This window comes from Oncorhynchus kisutch, linkage group LG16 (assembly GCF_002021735.2).
Source record: "Oncorhynchus kisutch isolate 150728-3 linkage group LG16, Okis_V2, whole genome shotgun sequence".
NCBI lineage: Eukaryota > Metazoa > Chordata > Actinopteri > Salmoniformes > Salmonidae > Oncorhynchus > Oncorhynchus kisutch.
In genome coordinates this window covers 1,360,431-1,380,974 of record NC_034189.2, presented here as the reverse complement: position 1 = coordinate 1,380,974, position 20,544 = coordinate 1,360,431, and the positions used below count along the sequence as shown (strand labels likewise).

Sequence of the window (20,544 nt, the reverse complement as noted above, 5' to 3'; positions counted from 1 at the left end):
AATTAAATATACCTTCTCACCCAATGTGATACGGATCTGCTATTTTTAGACCTTATAGCTAGAACCTCCATCAGAAGCTAGCCACCAGATGCTAACCAGCTAATTACCTACTAGCTATTTTAGTAATTGTTAGCCACTGCTAACGGCCTTTACCTTTAGCTCAGACACCAGCCGCTTTTAGCCTGGATAATACCCGCCAGTCTGCACAGCGTGATATCAACCATGAGCATATCGGACTGTTTCTCTCCACTACTGGAATCCAGCTGTAAGCTCTGGACCTTTTCATCGTGTCATCGCTGCTAGCTAGCTGCTACCGAGTGGCTAACTCCCTTGTCCCGAAGCTAGCGCCAGTTAGCGCATCTCCCGGCTAGCAAACTAAATTACTCCAGCTACAATGCCTCTTTTGCCAATTGGTCTGGACCCTTTGTCAACACTGAGCCCCGCCGATCTGCACATCATGGTTCACCAGCAGCCCCAAACATCTAGTCTAGTGTCTGATTATGCTGCACATCATGGTTCACCAGCAGCCCCAAACATCTAGTCTAGTGTCTGATTATGCTGCACATCATGGTTCCCCAGCAGCCCCAAACATCTAGTCTAGTGTCTGATTATGCTGCACATCATGGTTCCCCAGCAGCCCCAAACATCTAGTCTAGTGTCTGATTATGCTGCACATCATGGTTCCCCAGCAGCCCCAAACATCTAGTCTAGTGTCTGATTATCATCATGGTTCCCCAGCAGCCCCAAACATCTAGTCTAGTGTCTGATTATGCTGCACATCATGGTTCCCCAGCAGCCCCAAACATCTAGTCTAGTGTCTGATTATCATCATGGTTCCCCAGCAGCCCCAAACATCTAGTCTAGTGTCTGATTATGCTGCACATCATGGTTTCCCAGCAGCCCCAAACATCTAGTCTAGTGTCTGATTATGCTGCACATCCCGGTTCACCAGCAGCCCCAAACATCTAGTCTAGTGTTACTATGATTATGTCTCATCATGGTTCACCAGCAGCCCCAAACAGCTACAGAATAAGATATAGACCAGCCAAAACAAGTCTGTAAGAATGGTACTTAAACTCCCCCCTCATCTAGAGGTCCAGCATTTGAAGCTGATAGGCTGGCTATCAGTGGAAAAAAATAGTAGCATTAATTCATCTTGGTCTGGTTCACAGAAATATCACTCAGCCCCCAGATACCTGAAGTATTTTTCATTTGTTAGAGATGTCTACCAGCATAATACCAGAACCAGAGACTCTAATATTCACTGTTTTAAATAGAGTACAATACCTGGTAAGAACCCATTGTAGATATGTCCACCAGCATAATACCAGAACCAGATACTCTAACATTCACTGTTTTAAATATAATACTCTATATTTCAATAGAGTATTATATCTGGTAAGAACCCATTGTATATACCGGTGCTGTTGACTGGAACAAACTACCACAGCAACTCAAAGCCAACCATAACCACTTTAGAAATGAATGTGTGTACAGTAGAACCTTTTAATGTCTCTGTAATGAGTCTGTATTTACACTAGGCCTATAATGTCTCTGTAATGAGTCTGTATTTACACTAGGCCTATAATGTCTCTGTAATGAGTCTGTATTTACACTAGGCCTATAATGTCTCTGTAATGAGTCTGTATTTACACTAGGCCTATAATGTCTCTGTAATGAGTCTGTATTTACACTAGGCCTATAATGTCTCTGTAATGAGTCTGTATTTACACTAGGCCTATAATGTCTCTGTAATGAGTCTGTATTTACACTAGGCCTATAATGTCTCTGTAATGAGTCTGCATTTACACTAGGCCTATAATGTCTCTGTAATGAGTCTGTATTTACACTAGGCCTATAATGTCTCTGTAATGAGTCTGTATTTACACTAGGCCTATAATGTCTCTGTAATGAGTCTGTATTTACACTAGGCCTATAATGTCTCTGTAATGAGTCTGTATTTATATGGCCTATGTAATTGTATATTTATTTATTTATGTAAAAGAAAAATGGCACCACAATGGAAATGAGTCCCCGACTTTATTGTGTCAATTTTAAAATGTTAGTATAGTCTTTTATTTACGTTTTCTATCTAAACTGCAGCAGCCATTTGATGAACGGGAAGAGACGTCTGTTAAAACATGTTCTGTTTGTCGAGAGAGTCAAGTTATCAAAATGTTTTATTACAACAGCAGGGTGAAGTGCTCAAGTGACATATTTTCCCCCTAGTCTGCTTTGGGATTTAAAAAATAATGTATTTAATTTTTTACAATTTTCTACATTATAGAATAATAGTGAAGACATCAAAACTATGAAATAACACATATGGAATCATGTCGTAACCAAAAAAGTGTTAAACAAATCAAAATATATTTTATATTTGAGATTCTTCAAAGTAGCCACCCTTTGCCTTGATGACAAAGAGAAAATAGGTTTAGAGAATGTAGCAAATCTCAAGATTTTTTTTCTTCCTGAAATGCCTTATTTACATAAGTATTCAGACCCTTTGCTATGAGACTCAAAATTGATCTCAGGTGCATCCTGTTTCCATTGATCATCCTTGAGATGTTTCTACAACTTGATTGGAGTCCACCTGTGGTAAATTCAATTAATTGGACATGATTTGGAAAGGTACACACCTGTCTATATAAGGTCCCACAGTTGACAGTGCATGTCAGAGCAAAAACCAAGACATGAGGTCGAAGGAATTGTCCGTAGAGCTCCAAGACAGGATTGTGTCGAGGCACAGATCAGGGGAAGGGAACCAAAACATGAACACCCCTCTGGAGGTATGAGGGATCTTTAACTGTGTGTCCTTCGTTTTTCTCCAGGGTCGTCTGAGGTTCAGGTTGTTGGACCGGCTGACCCAGTCGTTGCCTTAGCTGGTGATGACATCATTCTACCATGTTCCCTGGAACCCAATGTCAGTGCTGAGGACATGGCAGTGGAATGGACAGGATTGTACCTGAGAACAAGAAACGTCCATCTTTACCTTGACGGTCGAGACTCCAATGAGGATCAGTTTCCATCCTACAGGGGAAGGACATCAATGTTTCATGAAGAACTGAAGAACGGCAACGTCTCCTTAAAGCTGACCAGAGTTACTCTCTCTGATGCTGGAAGCTACAGGTGCTTCATTCCAACACTGACCAGCCAGGTGAAGGAAACCACCGTTCAACTCTTTGTTGGTGAGTCATGAATACTGGAGATGTGATCAGAGGTTGTATTGGTAAATCTGGCTAAATGATTGGCTGCTGAAATATCAACATGTCTTCCTCCCTCATCATTCCTTCCTCTGTTAGAGATCATGTATTCAGCTGGTCTTCCTCCCTCATCATTCCTTCCTCTGTTAGAGATCATGTATTCAGCTGGTCTTCCTCCCTGTATTCAGCTGGTCTTCCTCCATGTCTTTAGCTGCTCAGCCTTTACAACACAAAACCTGTCACACTGGCTGTGTCCCAATATTCCTACTGTTGTCCAAGTCTTTTGACACATGGAATAATTGATGCAGAGTCAAATAGGTCTTTAAAGTAAAGTTTTTTTGCTGGTTTAATAATGATCTCTTTAATGTATGTACAGCTTGACTTCTGACCATCTTTCTGTTAATCCTGGAGTGCTGCAGGGTTCTGTTAATACTGGAGTGCTGCAGGGTTCTGTTAATACTGGAGTGCTGCAGGGTTCTGTTAATCCTGGAGTGCTGCAGGGTTCTGTTAATACTGGAGTGCTGCAGGGTTCTGTTAATACTGGAGTGCTGCAGGGTTCTGTTAATACTGGAGTGCTGCAGGGGTCTGTTAATACTGGAGTGCTGCAGGGGTCTGTTAATACTGGAGTGCTGCAGGGGTCTGTTAATACTGGAGTGCTGCAGGGTTCTGTTAATACTGGAGTGCTGCAGGGTTCTGTTAATACTGGAGTGCTGCAGGGGTCTGTTAATACTGGAGTGCTGCAGGGTTCTGTTAATACTGGAGTGCTGCAGGGTTCTGTTAATACTGGAGTGCTGCAGGGTTCTGTTAATATTGGAGTGCTGCAGGGTTCTGTTAATACTGGAGTGCTGCAGGGGTCTGTTAATACTGGAGTGCTGCAGGGGTCTGTTAATACTGGAGTGCTGCAGGGTTCTGTTAATACTGGAGTGCTGCAGGGTTCTGTTAATACTGGAGTGCTGCAGGGTTCTGTTAATACTGGAGTGCTGCAGGGGTCTGTTAATACTGGAGTGCTGCAGGGTTCTGTTAATACTGGAGTGCTGCAGGGTTCTGTTAATACTGGAGTGCTGCAGGGTTCTGTTAATACTGGAGTGCTGCAGGGTTCTGTTAATACTGGAGTGCTGCAGGGTTCTGTTAATACTGGAGTGCTGCAGGGTTCTGTTAATACTGGAGTGCTGCAGGGTTCTGTTAATACTGGAGTGCTGCAGGGTTCTGTTAATACTGGAGTGCTGCAGGGTTCTGTTAATACTGGAGTGCTGCAGGGTTCTGTTAATACTGGAGTGTTGCAGGGTTCTGTTAATACTGGAGTGCTGCAGGGTTCTGTTAATACTGGAGTGCTGCAGGGTTCTGTTAATACTGGAGTGCTGCAGGGTTCTGTTAATACTGGAGTGCTGCAGGGGTCTGTTAATACTGGAGTGCTGCAGGGTTCTGTTAATACTGGAGTGCTGCAGGGTTCTGTTAATACTGGAGTGCTGCAGGGTTCTGTTAATACTGGAGTGCTGCAGGGTTCTGTTAATACTGGAGTGCTGCAGGGTTCTGTTAATATTGGAGTGCTGCAGGGTTCTGTTAATACTGGAGTGCTGCAGGGGTCTGTTAATACTGGAGTGCTGCAGGGGTCTGTTAATACTGGAGTGCTGCAGGGTTCTGTTAATACTGGAGTGCTGCAGGGTTCTGTTAATACTGGAGTGCTGCAGGGTTCTGTTAATACTGGAGTGCTGCAGGGGTCTGTTAATACTGGAGTGCTGCAGGGTTCTGTTAATACTGGAGTGCTGCAGGGTTCTGTTAATACTGGAGTGCTGCAGGGTTCTGTTAATACTGGAGTGCTGCAGGGTTCTGTTAATACTGGAGTGCTGCAGGGTTCTGTTAATACTGGAGTGCTGCAGGGTTCTGTTAATACTGGAGTGCTGCAGGGTTCTGTTAATACTGGAGTGCTGCAGGGTTCTGTTAATACTGGAGTGCTGCAGGGTTCTGTTAATACTGGAGTGCTGCAGGGTTCTGTTAATACTGGAGTGCTTGCAGGGTTCTGTTAATACTGGAGTGCTGCAGGGTTCTGTTAATACTGGAGTGCTGCAGGGTTCTGTTAATACTGGAGTGCTGCAGGGTTCTGTTAATACTGGAGTGCTGCAGGGGTCTGTTAATACTGGAGTGCTGCAGGGTTCTGTTAATACTGGAGTGCTGCAGGGTTCTGTTAATACTGGAGTGCTGCAGGGTTCTGTTAATACTGGAGTGCTGCAGGGTTCTGTTTAATAGTGGAGTGCCTGCAGGGTTCTGTTAATACTGGAGTGCTGCAGGGTTCTGTTAATACTGGAGTGCTGCAGGGTTCTGTTAATACTGGAGTGCTGCAGGTTCTGTTAATACTGGAGTGCTGCAGGGTTCTGTTAATACTGGAGTGCTGCAGGGTTCTGTTAATACTGGAGTGCTGCAGGGTTCTGTTAATACTGGGAGTGCTGCAGGGTTCTGTAATACTGGAGTGCTGCAGGTTCTGTTAATACTGGAGTGCTGCAGGTTCTGTTAATACTGGAGTGCTTTGCAGGGTTCTTGTAATACTGGAGTGCTGCAGGGTTCTGTTAATAGCTGGAGTGCTGCAGGGTTCTGTAATACTGGAGTGCTGCAGGGTGTTCTGGTTAATGACTCGGAGTGCTGGCAGGGGTTCTGTTAATACTGGAGTGCTGCAGGGTTCTTTATACTGGAGTGCTGCAGGGTTCTGTTAATACTGGAGTGCTGCAGGGTTTCTGTTAATACTGGAGTGCTGCAGGGTTCTGTTAATACTGGAGTGCTGCAGGGTTCTGTTAATACTGGAGTGCTGCAGGGTTCTGTTAATACTGGAGTGCTGCAGGGTTCTGTTAATACTGGAGTGCTGCAGGGTTCTGTTAATACTGGAGTGCTGCAGGGTTCTGTTAATACTGGAGTGCTGCAGGGTTCTGTTAATACTGGAGTGCTGCAGGGTTCTGTTAATACTGGAGTGCTGCAGGGTTCTGTTAATACTGGAGTGCTGCAGGGTTCTGTTAATACTGGAGTGCTGCAGGGTTCTGTTAATACTGGAGTGCTGCAGGGTTCTGTTAATACTGGAGTGCTGCAGGGTTCTGTTAATACTGGAGTGCTGCAGGGTTCTGTTAATACTGGAGTGCTGCAGGGTTCTGTTAATACTGGAGTGCTGCAGGGTTCTGTTAATACTGGAGTGCTGCAGGGTTCTGTTAATACTGGAGTGCTGCAGGGTTCTGTTAATACTGGAGTGCTGCAGGGTTCTGTTAATACTGGAGTGCTGCAGGGTTCTGTTAATACTGGAGTGCTGCAGGGTTCTGTTAATACTGGAGTGCTGCAGGGTTCTGTTAATACTGGAGTGCTGCAGGGTTCTGTTAATACTGGAGTGCTGCAGGGTTCTGTTAATACTGGAGTGCTGCAGGGTTCTGTTAATACTGGAGTGCTGCAGGGTTCTGTTAATACTGAGTGCTGCAGGGTTCTGTTAATACTGGAGTGCTGCAGGGTTCTGTTAATACTGGAGTGCTGCAGGGTTCTGTTAATACTGGAGTGCTGCAGGGTTCTGTTAATACTGGAGTGCTGCAGGGTTCTGTTAATACTGGAGTGCTGCAGGGTTCTGTTAATACTGGAGTGCTGCAGGGTTCTGTTAATACTGGAGTGCTGCAGGGTTCTGTTAATACTGGAGTGCTGCAGGGTTCTGTTAATACTGGAGTGCTGCAGGGTTCTGTTAATACTGGAGTGCTGCAGGGTTCTGGTAATACTGGAGTGCTGCAGGGTTCTGGTAGTGCTGCAGGGTTCTGGTAATCCTGGAGTGCTGCAGGGTTCTGTTAATCCTGGAGTGCTGCAGGGTTCTGTTAATCCTGGAGTGCTGCAGGGTTCTGTTAATACTGGAGTGCTGCAGGGTTCTGTTAATACTGGAGTGCTGCAGGGTTCTGTTAATACTGGAGTGCTGCAGGGTTCTGTTAATACTGGAGTGCTGCAGGGTTCTGTTAATACTGGAGTGCTGCAGGGTTCTGTTAATACTGGGGTACTGTAGGGTTCTGTTAATACTGGAGTGCTGCAGGGTTCTGTTAATACTGGAGTGCTGCAGGGTTCTGTTAATACTGGAGTGCTGCAGGGTTCTGTTAATACTGGAGTGCTGCAGGGTTCTGTTAATACTGGAGTGCTGCAGGGTTCTGTTAATACCCTTCAGTATCTGTGTAGGTGCTGTATCTCAGCCAGTGATCTCTATTGATGGAACTAAAGGCTGGGGGGTGGTCCTGAAGTGTGACTCTGGAGGCTGGTTTCCTGAACCTGGGATGGAGTGGCTGGACAGTTCTGGAACCATCCTCCCTGCTGATGGACCTCCAGAGAAACACAGGGACTCAGAGGACCTCTACGCTCTGAGACAACATGTCACCGTGAACAAGACTGACACCAACATGTTCACCTGTAGAGTTAACCAGACGGAGATCAACCACCTGAAGGAGACAGAGTTTCATGTCCCAGGTGAGGTCTTCATTGGTTAACCCAAATACCTGAGACCTCTTGTTAGACTAGTTGGTGGAGGACGGTTTCCTAGGGGATGACCTTATTGGTCTGTTCAGTAGTATGTATAAATGATGCTTTACTTCCTGTACAGTATATGTAGTGTTGTAATGGTTTGACATGACTTCTCTGTTTCAGATGACGTGTTTCCTAAATCACACGTAGGGTTGATTATTGGTCTGTCAATACTATTAGCTGTTGTAGTTCTCGCAGCTTCAGCTGGTGTCTACAAGTGGAGAAAATATACTGAAGGTGAGTTTAACCTTGATCTCTGACTGGTCCTTGATGTCTGACTGGTCCTTGATGTCTGACTGGTCCTTGACCTCTGACTGGTCCTTGATGTCTGACTGGTCCTTGACCTCTGACTGGTCCTTGATGCCATGTCATTAAACAAGTGTGTTATTTTATTTCTTATTTGCAAAATTTTTAAAAAGCAAACTGTTTTTGCTTTGTCATTGTGGGGTATTGGGATGTCATTGTGGGGTATTGGGATGTCATTGTGGGGTATTGGGATGTCATTGTGGGGTATTGGGATGTCATTGTGGGGTATTGGGATGTCATTGTGGGGTATTGGGATGTCATTGTGGGGTATTGGGATGTCATTGTGGGGTATTGGGATGTCATTGTGGGGTATTGGGATGTCATTGTGGGGGTATTGGGATGTCATTGTGGGGTATTGGGATGTCATTGTGGGGTATTGGGATGTCATTGTGGGGTATTGGGATGTCATTGTGGGGTATTGATGTCATTGTGGGGTATTGATGTCATTATGGGGTATTGATGTCATTGTGGGGTATTGGGATGTCATTGTGGGGTATTGGGATGTCATTGTGGGGTATTGGGATGTCATTATGGGGTATTGGTGTCATTATGGGGTATTGATGTCATTGTGGGGTATTGGGATGTCATTGTGGGGTATTGGGATGTCATTGTGGGGTATTGGGATGTCATTGTGAGGTTTACTGAGGGCAAAAAAAGGATTGAATCCATTTTAGAATAACATAACTGTATTAGATCAGGATATAACTAGGAATGACTGTCCATTAGACTCTATTCATTTATACCAGGTTACCTTCAGACCAGTCCTGTATTAGATCAGGATATAACTAGGAATGACCCATATACTGTCCATTAGACTCTATTCATTTATACCAGGTTACCTTCAGACCAGTCCTGTATTAGATCAGGATATAACTAGGAATGACCCATATACTGTCCATTAGACTCTATTCATTTATACCAGGTTACCTTCAGACCAGTCCTGTATTAGATCAGGATATAACTAGGAATGACCCATATACTGTCCATTAGACTCTATTCATTTATACCAGGTTACCTTCAGACCAGTCCTGTATTAGATCAGGATATAACTAGGAATGACCCATATACTGTCCATTAGACTCTATTCATTTATACCAGGTTACCTTCAGACCAGTCCTGTATTAGATCAGGATATAACTAGGAATGACCCATATACTGTCCATTAGACTCTATTCATTTATACCAGGTTACCTTCAGACCAGTCCTGTATTAGATCAGGATATAACTAGGAATGACCCATATACTGTCCATTAGACTCTATTCATTTATACCAGGTTACCTTCAGACCAGTCCTGTATTAGATCAGGATATAACTAGGAATGACCCATATACTGTCCATTAGACTCTATTCATTTATACCAGGTTACCTTCAGACCAGTCCTGTATTAGATCAGGATATAACTAGGAATGACCCATATACTGTCCATTAGACTCTATTCATTTATACCAGGTTACCTTCTATAACACTGATGGGTCAACTGTTAATCACAGATCTCATGGTTTTAATACTACTAATACTATATTAATTTTTTAATGATTTTTGTAATTTTTTATACATTTGTTTTCTTTTGTCTACAGAGCAGAGAGAACGACTGGAGGAACAAGGTAAGTTGTTGTTAGAGATTATGATTATTACTATTAACACACAATAATAATTATTATTGTTTCACATTATTATTGTTACTATTAACAGTAACTAGACACCTTTTTATACATTTGTTTTCTTTTGTCTACAGAGAATGAGTGTAGAAAACTACTGGAAGAACAAGGTAAGTGGGCTGTTGTCTTGTTAGAGTTTCACATATAGAGATTATGATTACTACTATAATACTGATGGGTCAACTGTTAATCACAGACCTCATGGTTTATTACTAGAATACTGATGGGTCAACTGTTAATCACAGACCTCATGGTTTATTACTATAATACTGATGGGTCAACTGTTAATCACAGACTGAATATTCATGTGTTTCCTGTCTACAGTGAAGGGCTTCAAATTGATAAGGGACATGAAGCGTAAGTAGTCCTCTCTTTTCTAACCTGACTAGTAATGTCCTCTTGTTCTACAGTATATAACTCTACATCTAACCTGACTAGTAATGTCCTCTACATCTAACCTGACTAGTAATGTAGAGGACATCTAACCTGACTAGTAATGTCCTCTACATCTAACCTGACTAGTAATGTCCTCTACATCTAACCTGACTAGTAATGTCCTCTACATCTAACCTGACTAGTAATGTCCTCTACATCTAACCTGACTAGTAATGTCCTCTACATCTAACCTGACTAGTAATGTCCTCTACATCTAACCTGACTAGTAATGTCCTCTACATCTAACCTGACTAGTAATGTCCTCTACATCTAACCTGACTAGTAATGTCCTCTACATCTAACCTGACTAGTAATGTCCTCTACATGTAACCTGACTAGTAATGTCCTCTACATGTGTTTTCTTTCCTGTCTAGGTGATGCCAAGTTTGTGAACAGAAACAAGGTTCACCTCAGTCAGAATGTTACCATGGTGACCATAGCATTTTACTTGATCTGTTCTGAGAGGTACTCTGAGATCCATGTTGCCAGGACCAGACAGGACCAGATGAGACTGTTCTACGAGGCTCTGGACTCAGGAGGGAAAAAGGTGAAATCAGACTTTTACAGGATTCTACTGGATCTGGAACCTGACCTTGTCATCGACCTGGGTAAGAACCTCTCTACCTCTGGTTACATATCACTGGAACATAAACCTTATCTAGTCTATCACCTGGGTAAGAACCTCTCTACCTCTGACCAGTCCTCTACTGGCTGTACTGGGAAGAGAGGAACCAGGCTTTGAGGGGTGAGCAATCCTTTACTGGCTGTACTGGGTAGACCAGAGGAACCAGGCTTTGAGGGGTGACCAGTCCTTTACTGGCTGTCCTGGGTAGACCAGAGGAACCAGGCTCAGAGGGGTGACCAGTCCTCTACTGACTGTACTGGATGGAGAGGAACCATGCTCTGAGTGGTGACCAGTCCTTTACTGAGTAGAGAGGAACCAGGCTCGGAAGGGTGACCAGTCCTCTACTGACTGTACTGGGTAGATAGGAACCAGGCTCTGAGGGGTGACCAGTCCTCTACTGACTGTACAGGGTAGATAGGAACCAGGCTCTGAGGGGTGACCAGTCCTCTACTGGCTGTCCTGGGTAGACCAGAGGAACCAGGCTCAGAGGGGTGACCAGTCCTCTACTGACTGTACTGGATGGAGAGGAACCATGCTCTGAGTGGTGACCAGTCCTTTACTGAGTAGAGAGGAACCAGGCTCGGAAGGGTGACCAGTCCTCTACTGACTGTACTGGGTAGATAGGAACCAGGCTCTGAGGGGTGACCAGTCCTCTACTGACTGTACAGGGTAGATAGGAACCAGGCTCTGAGGGGTGACCAGTCCTCTACTGACTGTACTGGGTAGATAGGAACCAGGCTCTGAGGGGTGACCAGTCCTCTACTGAGTGTACTGGGTAGATAGGAACCAGGCTCGGAGGGGTGACCAGTCCTCTACTGGCTGTACTGGGTAGAGAGGAACCAGGCTCTGAGGAGTGACCAGTCCTCTACTGGGTAGAGATGAACCAGGCTTGGAGGGGTGACCAGTCCTCTACTGGGTAGACCAGAGGAACCAGGCTCTGAGGGGTGACCAGTCCTCTACTGACTGTACTGGGTAGAGAGGAACCATGCTCTGAGGGGTGACCAGTCCTCTACTGACTGTACTGGGTAGATAGGAACCAGGCTCTGAGGGGTGACCAGTCCTCTACTGACTGTACTGGGTAGATAGGAACCAGGCTCTGAGGGGTGACCAGTCCTCTACTGACTGTACTGGGTAGATAGGAACCAGGCTCTGAGGTGTGACCAGTCCTCTACTGGGTAGAGAGGAACCAGGCTCTGAGGGGTGACCAGTCCTCTACTGGCTGTACTGGGTAGAGAGGAACCAGGCTCTGATTGGTGACCAGTCCTCTAATGACTGTACTGGGTAGATAGGAACCAGGCTCGGAGGGGTGACCAGTCCTCTACTGGCTGTCCTGGGTAGACCAGAGGAACCAGGCTCTGAGGGGTGACCAGTCCTCTACTGACTGTACTGGGTAGATAGGAACCAGGCTCGGAGGGGTGACCAGTCCTCTACTGGCTGTACTGGGTAGAGAGGAACCAGGCTCTGAGGTGTGACCAGTCCTCTACTGGGTAGATAGGAACCAGGCTCGGAGGGGTGACCAGTCCTCTACTGGCTGTACTGGGTAGAGAGGAACCATGCTCTGAGGGGTGACCAGTCCTCTAGTGGGTAGAGAGGAACCAGGCTCGGAGGGGTGACCAGTCCTCTAGTGGGTAGAGAGGAACCAGGCTCGGAGGGGTGACCAGTCCTCTACTGGGTAGAGAGGAACCAGGCTCGGAGGGGTGACCAGTCCTCTACTGACTGTACTGGGTAGAGAGGAACCAGGATCAGAGGGGTGACCAGTCCTCTACTGGCTGTACTGGGTAGAGAGGAACCAGGCTCTGAGGGGTGACCAGTCCTCTACTGACTGTACTTGATAGATAGGAACCAGGCTCTGAGGGGTGACCAGTCCTCTACTGACTGTACTGGGTAGACCAGAGGAACCAGGCTCTGAGGGGTGACCAGTCCTCTACTGGCTGTACTGGGTAGACCAGAGGAACCAGGCTCTGAGGGGTGACCAGTCCTCTACTGGCTGTACTGGGTAGACCAGAGGAACCAGGCTCTGAGGGGTGACCAGTCCTCTACTGGCTGTACTGGGTAGACCAGAGGAACCAGGCTCTGAGGGGTGACCAGTCCTCTACTGACTGTACTGGATAGAGAGGAACCAGGCTCTGAGGGGTGACCAGTCCTCTACTGGCTGTACTGGGTAGACCAGAGGAACCAGGCTCTGAGGGGTGACCAGTCCTCTACTGGCTGTACTGGGTAGACCAGAGGAACCAGGCTCTGAGGGGTGACCAGTCCTCTACTGGCTGTACTGGGTAGACCAGAGGAACCAGGCTCTGAGGGGTGACCAGTCCTCTACTGACTGTACTGGATAGAGAGGAACCAGGCTCTGAGGGGTGACCAGTCCTCTACTGGCTGTACTGGGTAGACCAGAGGAACCAGGCTCTGAGGGGTGACCAGTCCTCTACTGACTGTACTGGGTAGATAGGAACCAGGCTCTGAGGGGTGACCAGTCCTCTACTGGCTGTACTGGGTAGAGAGGACCCAGGCTCTGAGGTGTGACCAGTCCTCTACTGGGTAGAGAGGAACCAGGCTCTGAGGGGTGACCAGTCCTCTACTGACTGTACTGGGTAGATAGGAACCAGGCTCTGATTGGTGACCAGTCCTCTAATGACTGTACTGGGTAGATAGGAACCAGGCTCTGATTGGTGACCAGTCCTCTAATGACTGTACTGGGTAGATAGGAACCAGGCTCGGAGGGGTGACCAGTCCTCTACTGGCTGTCCTGGGTAGACCAGAGGAACCAGGCTCGGAGGGGTGACCAGTCCTCTACTGGCTGTACTGGGTAGATAGGAACCAGGCTCTGAGGGGTGACCAGTCCTCTACTGGCTGTACTGGGTAGACCAGAGGAACCAGGCTCTGAGGGGTGACCAGTCCTCTACTGGCTGTACTGGGTAGAGAGGAACCAGGCTCTGAGGAGTGACCAGTCCTCTACTGGCTGTACTGGGTAGACCAGAGGAACCAGGCTCTGAGGGGTGACCAGTCCTCTACTGGCTGTACTGGGTAGAGAGGAACCATGCTCTGAGGGGTGACCAGTCCTCTAGTGGGTAGAGAGGAACCAGGCTCGGAGGGGTGACCAGTCCTCTACTGGGTAGAGAGGAACCAGGCTCGGAGGGGTGACCAGTCCTCTACTGACTGTACTGGGTAGAGAGGAACCAGGATCAGAGGGGTGACCAGTCCTCTACTGGCTGTACTGGGTAGAGAGGAACCAGGCTCTGAGGGGTGACCAGTCCTCTACTGACTACTTGATAGATAGGAACCAGGCTCTGAGTGGTGACCCGTCCTCTACTGGGTAGAGAGGAACCAGGCTCTGAGGGGTGACCAGTCCTCTACTGACTGTACTGGGTAGAGAGGAACCAGGCTCTGAGGGGTGACTAGTCCTCTACTGGCTGTACTGGGTAGAGAGGGACCAGGCTCTGAGGGGTGACCAGTCCTCTACTGACTGTACTTGATAGATAGGAACCAGGCTCTGAGGGGTGACCAGTCCTCTACTGACTGTACTGGGTAGACCAGAGGAACCAGGCTCTGAGGGGTGACCAGTCCTCTACTGGCTGTACTGGGTAGACCAGAGGAACCAGGCTCTGAGGGGTGACCAGTCCTCTACTGACTGTACTGGGTAGAGAGGAACCAGGCTCTGAGGTGTGACCAGTCCTCTACTGGGTAGATAGGAACCAGGCTCTGAGGGGTGACCAGTCCTCTACTGGCTGTACTGGGTAGACCAGAGGAACCAGGCTCTGAGGGGTGACCAGTCCTCTACTGGCTGTACTGGGTAGACCAGAGGAACCAGGCTCTGAGGGGTGACCAGTCCTCTACTGGGTAGAGAGGAACCAGGCTCTGAGGGGTGACCAGTCCTCTACTGGCTGTACTGGGTAGAGAGGAACCAGGCTCTGATTGGTGACCAGTCCTCTAATGACTGTACTGGGTAGATAGGAACCAGGCTCGGAGGGGTGACCAGTCCTCTACTGGCTGTCCTGGGTAGACCAGAGGAACCAGGCTCGGAGGGGTGACCAGTCCTCTACTGGCTGTACTGGGTAGATAGGAACCAGGCTCTGAGGACTGACCAGTCCTCTACTGGCTGTACTGGGTAGACCAGAGGAACCAGGCTCGGAGGGGTGACCAGTCCTCTACTGGCTGTACTGGGTAGAGAGGAACCAGGCTCTGAGGTGTGACCAGTCCTCTACTGGGTAGATAGGAACCAGGCTCGGAGGGGTGACCAGTCCTCTACTGGCTGTACTGGGTAGAGAGGAACCATGCTCTGAGGGGTGACCAGTCCTCTAGTGGGTAGAGAGCAACCAGGCTCGGAGGGGTGACCAGTCCTCTACTGGGTAGAGAGGAACCAGGCTTGGAGGGGTGACCAGTCCTCTACCGACTGTACTGGGTAGATAGGAACCAGGCTCGGAGGGGTGACCAGTACTCTACTGGATGTACTGGGTACAGAGGAACCAGGCTCTGAGGGGTGACCTGTCCTCTACTGGCTGTTCTGTGTAGACCAGAGGAACCAGGCTCTGAGGGGTGACCAGTCCTCTACTGGCTGTACTGGGTAGAGAGGAACCAGGCTCTGAGGGGTGACTAGTCCTCTACTGGCTGTACTGGGTAGACCAGAGGAACCAGGCTCTGAGGGGTGACCAGTCCTCTACTGGCTGTACTGGGTAGAGAGGAACCAGGCTGTGGGGGGTGACCAGTCCTCTACTGGCTGTCCTGGGTAGACCAGAGGAACCAGGCTCAGAGGGGTGACCAGTCCTCTACTGACTGTACTGGATGGAGAGGAACCATGCTCTGAGTGGTGACCAGTCCTTTACTGAGTAGAGAGGAACCAGGCTCGGAAGGGTGACCAGTCCTCTACTGACTGTACTGGGTAGATAGGAACCAGGCTCTGAGGGGTGACCAGTCCTCTACTGGCTGTTCTGGGTAGACCAGAGGAACCAGGCTCTGAGGGGTGACCAGTCCTCTACTGAGTGTACTGGGTAGATAGGAACCAGGCTCGGAGGGGTGACCAGTCCTCTACTGGCTGTACTGGGTAGAGAGAAACCAGGCTCTGAGGAGTGACCAGTCCTCTACTGGGTAGAGATGAACCAGGCTTGGAGGGGTGACCAGTCCTCTACTGGGTAGACCAGAGGAACCAGGCTCTGAGGGGTGACCAGTCCTCTACTGACTGTACTGGGTAGATAGGAACCAGGCTCTGAGGGGTGACCAGTCCTCTACTGACTGTACTGGGTAGATAGGAACCAGGCTCTGAGGGGTGACCAGTCCTCTACTGGGTAGAGAGGAACCAGGCTCTGAGGGGTGACCAGTCCTCTACTGGCTGTACTGGGTAGAGAGGCACCAGGCTCTGATTGGTGACCAGTCCTCTAATGACTGTACTGGGTAGATAGGAACCAGGCTCGGAGGGGTGACCAGTCCTCTACTGGCTGTCCTGGGTAGACCAGAGGAACCAGGCTCGGAGGGGTGACCAGTCCTCTACTGGCTGTACTGGGTAGATAGGAACCAGGCTCTGAGGGGTGACCAGTCCTCTACTGGCTGTACTGGGTAGACCAGAGGAACCAGGCTCTGAGGGGTGACCAGTCCTCTACTGACTGTACTGGGTAGATAGGAACCAGGCTCGGAGGGGTGACCAGTCCTCTACTGGCTGTACTGGGTAGAGAGGAACCAGGCTCTGAGGTGTGACCAGTCCTCTACTGGGTAGATAGGAACCAGGCTCGGAGGGGTGACCAGTCCTCTACTGGCTGTACTGGGTAGAGAGGAACCATGCTCTGAGGGGTGACCAGTCCTCTAGTGGGTAGAGAGGAACCAGGCTCGGAGGGGTGACCAGTCCTCTACTGGGTAGAGAGGAACCAGGCTCGGAGGGGTGACCAGTCCTCTACTGACTGTACTGGGTAGAGAGGAACCAGGATCAGAGGGGTGACCAGTCCTCTACTGGCTGTACTGGGTAGAGAGGAACCAGGCTCTGAGGGGTGACCAGTCCTCTACTGACTGTACTGGGTAGATAGGAACCAGGCTCTGAGGGGTGACCAGTCCTCTACTGGCTGTTCTGGGTAGACCAGAGGAACCAGGCTCTGAGGGGTGACCAGTCCTCTACTGAGTGTACTGGGTAGATAGGAACCAGGCTCGGATGGGTGACCAGTCCTCTACTGGCTGTACTGGGTAGAGAGAAACCAGGCTCTGAGGAGTGACCAGTCCTCTACTGGGTAGAGATGAACCAGGCTTGGAGGGGTGACCAGTCCTCTACTGGCTGTACTGGGTAGAGAGGAACCAGGCTCTGAGGGGTGACCAGTCCTCTACTGACTACTTGATAGATAGGAACCAGGCTCTGAGGGGTGACCAGTCCTCTACTGGCTGTACTGGGTAGAGAGGAACCAGGCTCTGAGTGGTGACCCGTCCTCTACTGGGTAGAGAGGAACCAGGCTCTGAGGGGTGACTAGTCCTCTACTGGCTGTACTGGGTAGAGAGGGACCAGGCTCTGAGGGGTGACCAGTCCTCTACTGACTGTACTTGATAGATAGGAACCAGGCTCTGAGGGTTGACCAGTCCTCTACTGACTGTACTGGGTAGACCAGAGGAACCAGGCTCTGAGGGGTGACCAGTCCTCTACTGGCTGTACTGGGTAGACCAGAGGAACCAGGCTCTGAGGGGTGACCAGTCCTCTACTGGCTGTACTGGGTAGACCAGAGGAACCAGGCTCTGAGGGGTGACCAGTGCTCTACTGGCTGTACTGGGTAGACCAGAGGAACCAGGCTCTGAGGGGTGACCAGTCCTCTACTGGCTGTACTGGGTAGGCCAGAGGAACCAGGCTCTGAGGGGTGACCAGTCCTCTACTGGCTGTACTGGGTAGACCAGAGGAACCAGGCTCTGAGGGGTGACCAGTCCTCTACTGACTGTACTGGATAGAGAGGAACCAGGCTCTGAGGGGTGACCAGTCCTCTACTGGCTGTACTGGGTAGACCAGAGGAACCAGGCTCTGAGGGGTGACCAGTCCTCTACTGACTGTACTGGGTAGATAGGAACCAGGCTCTGAGGGGTGACCAGTCCTCTACTGGCTGTACTGGGTAGAGAGGACCCAGGCTCTGAGGTGTGACCAGTCCTCTACTGGGTAGAGAGGAACCAGGCTCTGAGGGGTGACCAGTCCTCTACTGGCTGTACTGGGTAGAGAGGAACCAGGCTCTGATTGGTGACCAGTCCTCTAATGACTGTACTGGGTAGATAGGAACCAGGCTCGGAGGGGTGACCAGTCCTCTACTGGCTGTCCTGGGTAGACCAGAGGAACCAGGCTCGGAGGGGTGACCAGTCCTCTACTGGCTGTACTGGGTAGATAGGAACCAGGCTCTGAGGGGTGACCAGTCCTCTACTGGCTGTACTGGGTAGACCAGAGGAACCAGGCTCTGAGGGGTGACCAGTCCTCTACTGGCTGTACTGGGTAGAGAGGAACCAGGCTCTGAGGAGTGACCAGTCCTCTACTGGCTGTACTGGGTAGACCAGAGGAACCAGGCTCTGAGGGGTGACCAGTCCTCTACTGGCTGTACTGGGTAGAGAGGAACCATGCTCTGAGGGGTGACCAGTCCTCTAGTGGGTAGAGAGGAACCAGGCTCTGAGGGGTGACCAGTCCTCTACTGGGTAGAGAGGAACCAGGCTCGGAGGGGTGACCAGTCCTCTACTGACTGTACTGGGTAGAAAGGAACCAGGATCAGAGGGGTGACCAGTCCTCTACTGGCTGTACTGGGTAGAGAGGAGCCAGGCTCTGAGGGGTGACCAGTCCTCTACTGACTACTTGATAGATAGGAACCAGGCTCTGAGGGGTGACCAGTCCTCTACTGACTACTTGATAGATAGGAACCAGGCTCTGAGTGGTGACCCGTCCTCTACTGGGTAGAGAGGAACCAGGCTCAGAGGGGTGACCAGTCCTCTACTGACTGTACTGGTTAGAGAGGAACCAGGCTCTGAGGGGTGACTAGTCCTCTACTGGCTGTACTGGGTAGAGAGGGACCAGGCTCTGAGGGGTGACCAGTCCTCTACTGACTGTACTTGATAGATAGGAACCAGGCTCTGAGGGGTGACCAGTCCTCTACTGACTGTACTGGGTAGACCAGAGGAACCAGGCTCTGAGGGGTGACCAGTCCTCTACTGGCTGTACTGGGTAGACCAGAGGAACCAGGCTCTGAGGGGTGACCAGTCCTCTACTGGCTGTACTGGGTAGACCAGAGGAACCAGGCTCTGAGGGGTGACCAGTCCTCTACTGGCTGTACTGGGTAGACCAGAGGAACCAGGCTCTGAGGGGTGACCAGTCCTCTACTGGCTGTACTGGGTAGACCAGAGGAACCAGGCTCTGAGGGGTGACCAGTCCTCTACTGGCTGTACTGGGTAGACCAGAGGAACCAGGCTCTGAGGGGTGACCAGTCCTCTACTGGCTGTACTGGGTAGAGAGGACCCAGGCTCTGAGGTGTGACCAGTCCTCTACTGGGTAGAGAGGAACCAGGCTCTGAGGGGTGACCAGTCCTCTACTGGCTGTACTGGGTAGAGAGGAACCAGGCTCTGATTGGTGACCAGTCCTCTAATGACTGTACTGGGTAGATAGGAACCAGGCTCGGAGGGGTGACCAGTCCTCTACTGGCTGTCCTGGGTAGACCAGAGGAACCAGGCTCGGAGGGGTGACCAGTCCTCTACTGGCTGTACTGGGTAGATAGGAACCAGGCTCTGAGGGGTGACCAGTCCTCTACTGGCTGTACTGGGTAGACCAGAGGAACCAGGCTCTGAGGGGTGACCAGTCCTCTACTGGCTGTACTGGGTAGAGAGGAACCAGGCTCTGAGGAGTGACCAGTCCTCTACTGGCTGTACTGGGTAGACCAGAGGAACCAGGCTCTGAGGGGTGACCAGTCCTCTACTGGCTGTACTGGGTAGAGAGGAACCATGCTCTGAGGGGTGACCAGTCCTCTAGTGGGTAGAGAGGAACCAGGCTCGGAGGGGTGACCAGTCCTCTACTGGGTAGAGAGGAACCAGGCTCGGAGGGGTGACCAGTCCTCTACTGACTGTACTGGGTAGAGAGGAACCAGGATCAGAGGGGTGACCAGTCCTCTACTGGCTGTACTGGGTAGAGAGGAACCAGGCTCTGAGGGGTGACCAGTCCTCTACTGACTACTTGATAGATAGGAACCAGGCTCTGAGTGGTGACCCGTCCTCTACTGGGTAGAGAGGAACCAGGCTCAGAGGGGTGACCAGTCCTCTACTGACTGTACTGGGTAGAGAGGAACCAGGCTCTGAGGGGTGACTGGTCCTCTACTGGCTGTACTGGGTAGAGAGGGACCAGGCTCTGAGGGGTGACCAGTCCTCTACTGACTGTACTTGATAGATAGGAACCAGGCTCTGAGGGGTGACCAGTCCTCTACTGACTGTACTGGGTAGACCAGAGGAACCAGGCTCTGAGGGGTGACCAGTCCTCTACTGGCTGTACTGGGTAGACCAGAGGAACCAGGCTCTGAGGGGTGACCAGTCCTCTACTGGCTGTACTGGGTAGACCAGAGGAACCAGGCTCTGAGGGGTGACCAGTCCTCTACTGGCTGTACTGGGTAGACCAGAGGAACCAGGCTCTGAGGGGTGACCAGTCCTCTACTGGCTGTACTGGGTAGACCAGAGGAACCAGGCTCTGAGGGGTGACCAGTCCTCTACTGGCTGTACTGGGTAGACCAGAGGAACCAGGCTCTGAGGGGTGACCAGTCCTCTACTGACTGTACTGGATAGAGAGGAACCAGGCTCTGAGGGGTGACCAGTCCTCTACTGGGTAGAGAGGAACCAGGC

The 20,544-nt window shown here is 49.9% G+C and overlaps 1 protein-coding gene across 13 annotated transcripts in view; it reads left to right on the top strand.

Moving 5' to 3' along the window:
* The window catches only part of LOC109882060 (butyrophilin subfamily 1 member A1-like), a 329,983-nt gene that overhangs the window by 273,257 nt on the left and 36,182 nt on the right, over window positions 1-20,544 (top strand). For 8 of the 13 annotated variants that reach the window (XM_031791507.1, XM_031791513.1, XM_031791509.1 and 5 more), the window contains 5 exons: window positions 7,842-7,955; window positions 9,603-9,629; window positions 9,761-9,793; window positions 10,008-10,040; window positions 10,493-10,726. In XM_031791507.1, the coding sequence (XP_031647367.1) occupies window positions 7,842-7,955; window positions 9,603-9,629; window positions 9,761-9,793; window positions 10,008-10,040; window positions 10,493-10,726 (441 nt within the window). Of the gene's footprint in view, window positions 1-2,831; window positions 3,189-7,379; window positions 7,665-7,841; window positions 7,956-9,602; window positions 9,630-9,760; window positions 9,794-10,007; window positions 10,041-10,492; window positions 10,727-20,544 lie in introns of all 13 variants that reach the window. The other 5 variants (XM_031791517.1, XM_031791508.1, XM_031791506.1 and 2 more) reach the window with 2 other exon arrangements.